At 35.0% G+C, this 12073-nt stretch overlaps 1 protein-coding gene and 1 long non-coding RNA gene across 4 annotated transcripts in view; both read right to left on the bottom strand.

Moving 5' to 3' along the window:
• Nucleotides 1-236: 236 nt before the first annotated feature.
• LOC127428152 (MOB kinase activator 3C-like) lies at nucleotides 237-6371 on the bottom strand. Its single transcript, XM_051676283.1, has 4 exons — nucleotides 6101-6371; nucleotides 2990-3519; nucleotides 1237-1439; nucleotides 237-952 (listed from the first exon to the last, which is right to left on the bottom strand). The coding sequence occupies exons 2-4, from the start codon at nucleotides 3405-3407 to the stop codon at nucleotides 923-925; spliced, it is 651 nt and encodes a 216-aa protein (XP_051532243.1). The 5' UTR covers nucleotides 3408-3519; nucleotides 6101-6371; the 3' UTR covers nucleotides 237-922.
• A 4650-nt stretch (nucleotides 6372-11021) lies between these two features.
• LOC127428155 (uncharacterized) overlaps nucleotides 11022-12073 on the bottom strand; it is a 40834-nt gene continuing 39782 nt past the window's right edge. For all 3 annotated transcript variants that reach the window (XR_007895033.1, XR_007895035.1, XR_007895034.1), the window contains exon 4: nucleotides 11022-11319. This is a non-coding gene — a long non-coding RNA (uncharacterized LOC127428155). The remainder of the gene's footprint in view (nucleotides 11320-12073) is intronic.

Raw genomic sequence — 12073 nt, 5'->3', positions numbered from 1 at the left:
AGTTCTGGCCACTATTCACTTGCACTCAAGGGACCAGGGAGATATTTTTCTAAAAATCTTTGTTTGTGTTCAGCAGTAGAAAGTAAGTCATGCACATCTGAGATGGCAGGAGGATGAGTAAATGATGAGAGAATTTTCATTTTTGGGTGAACTATTCCTGACAATTACATTCACAGTTTCAGTTTACAAAGTAAGGCAAAGTATAAATAATTACACCTAGAAAGTGACATTTCACCTTTATGAGAAACAAGTGGTTTAATTTTTCCAAGTTTCCATCCAAAGATCAAATTTCTTAAAAACAGACAGGAGAAATGTATTTCAAACTTATTTGCATGCAAAATACAACAGGAAACGTGGCACATTGTCAGAACAAATCAATATCTAAAGTGAGAATAATACTGTGTAGTACTATCCATCATCATCAACATCAGTTACTGGCTGTGGTCATTGTTACTGCACATTCCCTGGTTAAATAGAAATACTAGCAAAGGCTGCTGGCTTTGGCACAGACATGAAAAAGCAAGAATGCCACATCTCAAACTTGCTCTGGAATCTCAGCCGTTACAGAGTCTCAACAGACATTTTAGACATGCCATTTCAAGACCAGTTCCCCTGAGGGAAAAATATTTTAAAAGTATCTATATGTGGTCATTCTTGCATAAATATAGCATTTGGAGCTATATGAGATATCTATGGTTAATAAGTTACCAGTTTACCGGTACTGCCCATTTAGAATTACTGAATACAAAATAATTACTAAACGTACAAAAGTTTTATAGCAACTTTTAGCTCATTTGTGTCACAGTCTGTTCTCAGATCAGACCTCAAATACACATTCATTTGGCATGAGAATATTTAAAGTGACTGGTTCACTGGCAAGTTTATTTGTGCTTTTGGAGGCACATCCATTCTCCACATCCTTTCAGTGACAGATCCTCTCTGTCATTTCTTTCTGTGAAGATAAGAAAAGACCTAATTATTAAATCGCATAATAAGTTTGCAATCTGCTGTTAGCATTTAGCTGTTCATATAAACTTGCTAGTTAGGAAAGGTGGTGTGCAGACACCCTGAGTATGTGAATATGTTTGAAGGACACGATCATAGTTCATTATTTTGCCTCTAAGAGTCAGACTGTGTCAATCAATCTCAGTCTCCTTGTATTACCCTCTCCATCCCCGTCCTCATTGACACATGCCACTCTGATCCATAAATGTAATGAAAACATATTGCTCTCACCAGAGGCTCCAGCTCTGAGTGGTCGATGAGGCAAAACTCAGAAATAAAGAAATAGTAGTGTTTGTAGCAGGTGTTGATGTGAGCTTCAGCCCCCATACTACAGACAATGTCAAAGTGATGAATGTACACATGTACAAACACCCGAAACAACCGGCTCAGAATCTTCTTGCACACCTGCTGAAAGTTCTTAGGAAAGGGGACCCCTAAAAATAGAAGAGCAATCATGTCATCATCTTTGTATTACATCAAATTAATACAGATTTTAAGATGATAGTCTTGTGCTTTATGCATTTTTTTTTTTATCATGTTAGAATTCAAATGCTATTTCAAGAGAAAAAGTCTACTGAGGATTGCAAAAAGGTTTCCGTGAATAGTTTAGCCAGTGGAATTATGAATTGTTGGCAATGCATAAGTATTGCTCCTGAAACTCTATCCAGTAAGAAGACAGAAATCTAAATCGAATGTTACCTGGCTCCACAAATTATACAGCAATCATGTGAAACATTAGATAATCTCTAACCCATTTATCTTCCATTTATTAATATTTCTGTTGCTGTATGTTGTGCATTAACCATTTCCTAACTTGCAAGATGGCATGCCTGTGCTCTTATATTACTAGACTAGCTTTTGTGAGGCCTGTTACTGTCAAACAAATAGCATCAACTGCACTAGTAGCTCTATCACAGCAGCAAAATTTCCATAGTTGCACCTAGAGGTCAACCGATATATCGGTTTTGCAAATCAATCAGTGCCAATAGCTACTTTTGGAAAGATCAGTTATCGGTAGTAATTAAAGCAGATAGTTTGCAGATAGGATTTTTCACCCTGTAAGACTGCAGTCTCTTGAGGTAAAATATTAATGATCACCAACACCTCTTTGCTGTGTCTAAATTATGATTTTTTTTTTTGTCTTCACTGACAATATTCATCCGTATTTAAATCCTCACTTTAATGCACGTTTTGTAGTTTTGACTTGATAATGATCAAGTGTTCTAGTTTGAAGCAAGGGCATATGCACAGAAAAATGTGAGTATACGGAAAAGTGCCACGTCAGCACATACATCGTGTCTCCAACTTCCTATCTGGTGAATAATAATCAAAAAAGTCATCTGGTGAATGTAAATGTATATGAAAAAAACCTTCATTTGGTAAATCCTTACATGAAGTGCTTTGTCACCGTTTATGAACTACTCGTGCTTGATTAAGACGAAATCACATTACAGAAAAGACACTTATGAAGCATGGACATTATTTAACGTGAATTCATATCACCATTATTGATTGCTGAGTTCATGTTGGTTTTGATAGACAGTGTCCTTAGAGAAAAAATTTAAAAAGTCTGTTTTATAAGAGCCCCCCTTATATTTCGGTCTTGTTTATGGTTAAAAGTCCCATGTTATGCACCAAATCGTAATTTGTTTTTTCTGATTATTATTGGTATTTTGGGTGCACAATAAACTGCATTGTGGATTTCATTCAATTTGGAAACTTACAGCCTCTATCTCTCTGCCTGCCACACTAAGGAAAAATGCATAGAAAGAAAACATATTCAGTAAATAGATTTAAAAAACTATCAGCTGATTAATCGGTTATCTGCTTTTCTACAACCTGAGATATCGGTATCGGCAAAATCCAATAACTGTTGACCTCTAGTGGCACCCGTATGCTGGAAGTTTAACTTGATTGAGCAGCATCAACAGCTCAATCCAACAGAAGAACCTGTCTAAGAAAACATTTTGGACTTCACACACACCTACTCGTGTAGGAAAGATGTCCTCATTGTTGATGAGTGACTCAATCCAGTTCATCAGAAGGTTCATGTATGTAAGAGCAGGCAGCTTGGTGGGCTTCTTGAATTGATCGCCATCCTGCCACCTGTATTCATAACGTGGCCCACCAGACATGATGGGACAGCTCTTCTCAGTGCAAAACTCACTTACCGTCCCATAGATGAGATTAATACGATTGAAGAAATCTACCACGTGCACAGCTATCCAATCATTAATGTTCTCCCCCTCTGGCAGCTGCACAACTTTCCTAAGGTCCAGGCCTGATTTCAGAGAGGCTTGGGCTCTTTTGTACAGCTCAAAGCGTTGTGTTCCAGGTTCAAATCGCTTTCGAGGTCGGAATGTCTTGTCTTTGCTGAAAACCTGCCCCAAGCACAGAGCCATTGCTGAACTGAGGGGGCAGATGGAGGAGTTAGCAACCAGTAAGGATCAGTATGGCTGTGATTGATCACAGTTATGATTCCATGGGCCTCAGTCCCATCAAATGGGGAAGTTTCTAGAAGGCAGAAAAAAATCCATCAGAACATTGACTATAAGTAGTGCAGCACATTTAAAGGGCTCAGTTTACCTTCTAAAGTACTGATTGGCACCATGAGTGTGCATAACAAATAGAAAATTCAAAAAGTGAACATTCTCTTATCATTTACACACCCTCATGCCATCCCAGATGTGTATGACTTTCTTTCTTCAGTAGAACACAAACTAAGATTTATAGAAGAATATCTTAGCTCTGTAGGTCCATACAATGCAAGTGAATGGTGACCAGACCTTTGTAACTCCAAAAATCGCATAAAGGAAACATAAAAGTAATCCATATGACTCCAGTGTTTAAATCTATATCTTCAGAGCCAATATACAGTAATAGGTGTGGGTGAGAAACAGAACAATATTTAAGCCCTTTTTTACTCTAAGTCTACACTTTAACTTTCATTTTTAGATGTGAAAAAGAAACTTAACTTAGGCACCACATGTGACTTTCAGATGTGAATGTGAAAGTGGAGATTTAGAGCAAAAAGAGCACTTACATTTTTATCTGTTTCTCACTCACACCTACTGTACTATATCGCTTCTGACCATATGACCACTGGAGTCTTATGGATTACTTCTTTGTTTCCTTTATGTGATTTTTGGAGCTACAAAGGTCTGATCACCATTCACTTGCATTGTGAGGTCCTACAGAGCTACATAGAAATATTCTTCTAAAAATATTTGTGTTCTGCTGAAGAAAGAAAGTCATACACATCTGGCATGGAATGAAGGTGAGTAAATGATGAGAGAGTTTTCATTGTTGGATGAACTATCCCTTTAAATATCTGTACACTATTGTCATGAGACTTGAAGCAACATTGAGGGACTATTACATGCACCCCCCCCCCAAAAAAACCAAATGTGATTTTGACATTTAGCAATGATAATTAAATCCAGGTGACTTTGAAACCAAGCAGATTATTGCCAGAAGAGAATTAATTGCTCAAATCTGTGATTTGAAGAAAAAAATGAAAGCACAAGAATAATGTGAAAAAAGGGCAATAAACAAATATTTGAAAAATATTCAGAAGGAACATACATCTCAGGTGATTAAGCTTTGGGTTCTGCGCTAGTATTTTAGATGTCCATTTTTTTTGTGGCAACACTGGTGAGTTTATGCCCCAATCTTGCCACTATATCATCCTGCAAATAAAATTACCTGGATATCTATTTAGTGAAAAGCATTAGGATGGTTAGATTGGGTTCATGTGCAAATAAAACCTGCAAATGGATTTGACATTTTCCAGATGATGTCAACAGGTTGAGAGGTCTATTATCATATACAGCATACAACATTAAGGGAGATATTACGGTACCAAACATTTATGATAATGATCATGATACACTTAATATGACAATTTGAGATTTGTTTCTGTTTAATAATGTCATTTAATAACTATGAATGCACTAAGATCTAGACAGGTGATGTATAAGAAAGTTTTTGGTTGGTATGACTGAAAAAAGAAAACCAGACTTTAATGCATAGTTGAACAAAGAACCACCTCAAACAAACCATTTATGATGCATTTTATCCACATTTGCCATTTTCATAACTTCCTGTGTTTGATCTGCACTCTGAAGCAGCTGAAATGAGATAAATCTTATGGATTTTATTGAGTCTCTTTAGTACAGAGCCCCTTAAATGGCCTTTGTGGGGGGAAGCCCCTACATTTATGCACGAGAAAATTGTCTCGAGAGCACGAGAAAGGTCACGTGACCAGCACAGGTCACTTAAGGGGCTTTGTTCTTTAGCCCTACAATCAAATCCTGCCTCTCTGTAATCTTTAAATGTCCTGGCAATGTATCTGTGTTTGAGTCCATCCTCTCTTTGTCTCATGGAAAGAAAAACAAGACTTATCAATCTCTCTTTTTTTTTTTCTCCTCCCATAAATTTATTTACAGGGTAGGTACTAGAGAACCAAATGGGACTTTTAAATCACTCATTTATTTTACCTCATAGACACTATAAATACATTTATGTATTATCCAGAAACATTTTGAAGTTCTAATATTGCTTCTTGCACTTCGTAGAAATACTGATTTATTTTCTCACTGGTCTCAAAGACATTAAAAAGCAAATTCTTATGAATATCCTTCATTCACTTGTCCTGTTTATATATATATATATATATATATATATATATATATATATATATATATCTTTAATTCTCTAAAATCTTTAAATCACTTCAAACTGTTTAAACCAAAGTGTTCTATCATTTATAATCCTATAATATTCACTTTGGAGATTAAAGTGCAGACTTTATAATCAACACAATTATGGAGGTAGGTTTTAACTGTTAAATGCATGCAATATGTATGGAGCTGTGGGACAGAGGAATTTTTTGTCCACCCCCTCCAACAATTACGTCAAACTCTGACATGTATGATCACGCTTTCTCAGGGCCCCCACATCACATGAGTTCCAACATTACAGCAATGTGCAATATGAAAACAAAAGTGTCATCTCTTAAATGAGAGCACTCAGAGCAGATGAAAGAAAAGAGGTGTGAGAAAAAGGGGAGACCTTTAAAGAGACAATACTGTACCTGGCTTTAGTCCTTGCAGACACTTGGAATGTTGGGGGATCTGTGGGAAACCTGAAAAGAGGGTCCTCTGTCTCCTCTTTTTTTCCAAGAGGGCACAGAACTAATCCGAGCTATCCTGTGAAGGTCCTTTCTCTTTCCTTCTCATCAGCCGAACTTACCTCACCAAAAGTCAGAAAAGAGCAAAACAAAAGCAAAAAAAGTTGTTGGCTTCCCTTCCTGTGGATGATGTCATATCCTGATTTTGTCTGATAGGCCCTGTCGTCTGTTGTCTGTGTGTGCTCAGGGGCAGAAAGATTTCATCAGTGGTGGGAGGAGCAGCAGTTAGTGAAGTCCAGACCTTCACCAAGCCAAATCCTTTGCTCAGCCCAGCACCACACCCCCTCAAACTCCATTATGTTTAGCTTTCAGTATGAATGTAAACTTTAGTTCAAAAAGTGGATTCTGTCCTTTGTGTCTGGAGTGTTAGGTTCAAAGACTATTACTTCAAACTCTTTTTTTACCCCCTCCTCAGTTATACTTTCTCCTCTCTCAGACCAAATCGTATCTATTTGGAAGATTTGAAGCATGTTTTCCATTTTGACATTTGTGCTATCTACAACAGATGTATTAAACTATTAACTAAACTACTAGTTTAAAAGCTAATTAAACGTATTAATCATTTAATATGAAAATTGTTTATAATAAATGTTAAATTGTAGCCTATAATTCAAGCTCCCAAACTTACAAAATATTTGATCAAAATACATTTGCAGAGACAACATGTGCTAATGCTATTTTTGTCAATTAAGTGTAAAATACTTTTTTGTAATTATTAATGCTCCGTTTAAAAGCACAATATACACAAAAAATATTTGAGCCTATTTTTAAGATTTACGCATTTCAATTTCATAACAAAATTCCATCAAATTGAACTGTGTAATTATTTACCAATTTTGAAAATATTATATAATTTTTTAAAGAATACTCATTCAATTTGATGGATTTTTTTTATCCTGACTTAAATATGATTACCACCACTATCCACTAGATGGAAATATTTCGTTTCCTAAATATTGACTGTTCATAATCAATTGAGTCTGTTGTGTTTAAAAAAATAAATTAAAAAATTATAATTATAATAATAAAAAATTTTGTTTGCTAATATGCTTCATTTTGATTATATTATTGACTGTTAAGGGCTAGAAAGACATTACTACATCTCTGTGTCTCGTTTCCAATTTTCTGTAAAATGTGTTTTCCAAATTGTCCGTAAGCTCAGTAAGGTTGACTAGGATAAAATATTTCTCAAACTGTAAGAAACAAAATAAGTAGCAGAACTACTGTGCCTAATTGGTGTGACCATTTTTCTCTAACCCAGAAAATTTAATTTTCTGCACCTGAAACCGTTCAGAACTTTGACTTTTCATGAGATCGTGTTGAAAATATTTAATTCTTGGGTTGCTATTCTAAATTCCGTTGCAGCAATCTTGAATTATCAACATTTCTTCCACAGCGGTTTTGTCATTTGTCTTAGTAATCTTCATGTTACTGATGAAAACTAGATCTTGTTCAATCATTCTTTATCAAACCTTTGACCTTTTTCTGTAATGTTTGCCATTTAAGTATTTGACAGGTTGGAAGTGTCTATGTATTGTGATGCAAGGCATCCTAAACCGGCTATATGCCATGCCATTTATGACCTGAAACCAGATGTTTCAAAGCTCAAGAATCTTTCAATAAATTAGGGCTTTGGCCACTCAAGGCATCTCAGTCATAATATTGATGTCTCTGACCTCACATTCTCACAGAGGCAAAGTTATTTGTATGTTAAAAATGTACAATTTATGCCCAGTACACTCAGGAAAAATAAATAAAAAATAAATGAAAAATAATTAGCCTATTGTTAAGAATTACACATTTCAATTTCATAACAAAATTACATAAAATTGAACTGTGTAATATTTAAATGTTTTTAATAAAACTTGAAATATTTAGTTATTTTTATTTGATTAAAGATTACTCACTTTTTCATTTTTTTTAATGAAATTGAAATGCTTAAATCTTAAAATATTTTTGAGTGTATCTCTCAGAAAGACTTGTGGGACAAATTAGTTCTGAATCTAACTAACTGTATCACCACTGAACATGCACAAGTACAAACACTCACACATTTATTAGAGAAACAATAAGAAAGGAATTGCATTTCAGAGGAAGCACTTATTAAACAGGCCTGGTAAACTCTGTTTAATGAACTGAGCTATTCTGTTAAACTATGTCAACTATTGCCCCGACACCAAGCTTACCTGATCTGTGCTGGTTATCCTACCTGTCAAGTGTGTGTAACAATTTCCCTGTGTTTAAATATATCTCAGTTTGGATGGTTTCACTTATGTAACAGGAATGACAATTACATGTGCTTGTGCAAAGACACGTATCTTGTATAAACATCGATAAACACCAATCCTATGGAAGGGCCTTACTTTGTTGTGCAATTCCTTAGATTTAATCAATCTAAGAAAAGGGGGCCAACCCAAAATTAAATGCATAAATGCATCATGTTCTTGCAATCATATTACGGACTAATGACATGTTTCACTTTCATATCAGCTGCAGACATTGGCATTCCACTGCTTGCAGTAGAAACAGGAATTCTCAAGAATGTGCAACAAAGCCTTAAGGACAGAATACACAGACACAACAAACAGGTACCATAGATAGCCAGAATAGATAGGTAGATACATAGACAGATACACGCACACAGACAGAGCAGATTGTGTGAACAAATAGTACATAGACAGAGAGACTATAGTGATCTACAGTATAGTGTTGCCTAGAAGGCTACTGCATTTTCAGAAGAGCACCACTCAGACCACGCCCATGCTGCCTAAAACTGCTGCACGTGGCTATGATGCAGAAAAATACCGTCTATTAAGGCAGCTCACTACTGGGTATTTTATGGAAGTATATTCATGTCTAAAGTCATTGAAGCATAAAAGCATGTTGAATTGCTCTAATCGAAAAAATAAATGCATTGTATTATCAGTGCTTGCATTTAAATGCTGAATTTACAGTGCTTGCATTTAAATTCATTGCATTTACAGTGCTTGCATTTAGGGAGGCTGAATTTTAGTTGTTTAAGATGTATTTTTAAGCATTGAATATTTCATTTGGAAACATTTCACAACTAATTTCATTACTAAAAATTAAATAATAAATATTCACCTTCCAACATTTGTCAAAAAATCCTAAAGGATTACAATAAGAAAATTTTACAGGATTCCAATTGGATTTTCTATCATAATTTGGAACCATTCCTATAAGATCTTAAAGGGATTTTTTCTTATAGGATCACACATGAAAAATCTAATAAGAGTCTTATAGGAATTCATGTCCTGTAGGACCAGTTCTATGGGATTTATTTTTTCTTTTGTTCTAAATAATTTTTTTAATGGAATTGAGTCTGATTTCTATACAGAAACTTTTATGGGAATTCAATAAGTCTTGTAAAAAATCTTAATGGTGCCTTTTTCAACTGTGAAATAGATTTGTCCCTAAAGAAATGTATACTTAAACAGATATGTTTAAAATGATGTACACTCAATGTTGGTGAAGCTACTTTGAAATTGTAGTTTGACAAGCTACAAGCTACTCATAATTTTAAGTAGTTAAGCTACAGTCAAGCTACTCTTTTGAAAAAGAAGTTAGCTACACTACAAGTTACTATCAAAAAGTAGCTAGCTACCCTCACCTGGGTTCATGCTCATTGTATTTTCTGACTTTTTTGCCATTGACATGCAAGTGCCAGCTTTACAGGTCACATACAGAGGTTACTCTACAAATATTTGTTCGCTTTGTTCAGGTCCAAAAAAGTGGACATATGGTCATCCTAGACTGTTACATAATAATACATGTCATAAATGATTTCTTTTACCAATAATTTTATTTATTTTACATGAAAATGATAGTTAATTAAATGCTAAGAAATGGAGAAATCAAATAGCTCTGCATGATAGTAATTATTATAATAATTAATATATACTGTATATTTATAAATATTATAATAATAATTCACTCGCCGCTCCCAGTAATGCACAGATGATGAGAAGCGAAATAAACATATTTACAACAGAAACAAAATCCCTCAAAAGGCAATAATAGCTTTTTGAATTATTTTGTTTAAAATAGTAAAGGTAAATATGCTGTTGTGTGATCTATAAGAACAAAGTGTCTGAAACATTCTTTGTTACATAGAAGAATAAAATGGTGTTCTTTTATCATTTTCAGATTTACCTGCCCCTGTACATCTTGTAAATGTAAACAAACTGTGGTTGCTCGCTTTACATAACCATCAGACAATCTCTTATCCAAGTGAGCTGTAATAAGCTCTCAGTAGATGGCGGTAATTCACTATTTTTGTTTGTGATCTACCATTACAAAAGAAGAAAGCGCTGCCTGATGCTGATCAGCAGACAGAAATATGCTGCCAGATCATCAGACATTTTGCTGGTAAAAGTTTGGCTTCTACACAATAATGAAGGCTATTAGTTATAATCTAACCAACATGATGTAGCCTTTGGTCATGCTACACCGCTACTTGCTTGAAAAAGTAGTTCGCTACTGGAAAAGCTACTTTGTTTTAAAAGCAGCTGAGCTACTCTTAAGCTACTGAAAAATGTAGTTAAATTAGTAGCGTCGCTACATGTAGTTAGCAACTCCCCAACACTGTACACTCACATGAGATGTAGACTCCAGTCATATCAATGTTCTAGAAAAGGCCGTTTTAGATCACAAAACCTGCAGTGTCTTGCAGTTGGAGAAAGTGAAGTCAATGAACACAAACTTAGACAAACTTAAAAATGGAAGCACATTACTAAGGGACTGATAATGGATTTTTGAAGTGTAAATGACAAATCAAAAAAGGTGTATTGTTCTAATTGTTTATTTATTGTCATTACTTTATCCTTTCAATTTTCATTACTTTTTTAAACTTTTATTACTTACTATAATTTTACTACTTTATTCATTACAGGCTTTCAACAAAAAGAGAACTATAAAGAGCATGCATAAATAAATGCACTACATTGCATAACAGTGTAAAATACAATGTTGCACAAATTATAAAAAGCTCAATTCTGACGCACGTTAATTCTGGTGACTCTTGGACAGCTTGCATTCATTCACATGGGAGATGGCTTTCTTGATTAGCATCACTTCAGTGTTGAATTTATTTTTGATGTAGCCTGTGAGTCAAAAGAATAAAGAGCAAATAACATTTACATTAATATAAATGTTATTATAAACAATACATAAAGAATGACGAGGGGCTGGGGCAGGCCATCCCCATGTTCACATCAGAGCCCTATATATTGCAATGCTGTGCCTATAAAACTAGCTATAAATAACTTGTAACTGCTTAAGATTTGCTGCCTGTTTCACACCACATACATAAGCACCATGTTATGTGGCATTGCAGCGTAACTGTAGCAGCAGGCTTGTATCCCGCTTTCACATTGACAGTGTTTCTGTGGCAATATTCTCTACTTTCTTGAACAGCCAGTGGTTAGTGCCATGACAGCTGCCTACTTTCGCTTGCCTGCTATCCCTTTCTGGTCTCATTGAAAACCATTTTAGACACCGTACACACATCGCGAACCAGAGGTGTTTGAAATGTAAGATAGAGTTAAATATAAGAGCAGGTTCTACATGTGCTGTTGTTGGATTAGCACAAAAATTAGATTTTTCAAGGAAATATTTGTATAGAAGACCCACAAATTAGAGAAAAAAGTCTGTGCACAGCACCCAGCCTTGCCTTATTTCATGCTGATGCATGAGTAAAAGATCAGCTTATTTAGCTGCGAGAATTTTAATAAATTATTTCACAGAAAAGCAACAACAATACAATCTTATTTATATTAACAAGATTTTTTGTAGCAGTTTTTAAGTATTTGACACAACACCCCATCTACTTCGGGCATGTCAGTTAATGTGACGCAA

This window comes from Myxocyprinus asiaticus, chromosome 37 (genome assembly GCF_019703515.2).
Source record: "Myxocyprinus asiaticus isolate MX2 ecotype Aquarium Trade chromosome 37, UBuf_Myxa_2, whole genome shotgun sequence".
In the NCBI taxonomy this organism is placed as follows: domain Eukaryota; kingdom Metazoa; phylum Chordata; class Actinopteri; order Cypriniformes; family Catostomidae; genus Myxocyprinus; species Myxocyprinus asiaticus.
Note: the sequence above shows the minus strand (reverse complement) of the source record. Positions and strands in the feature narration are given on the sequence as shown.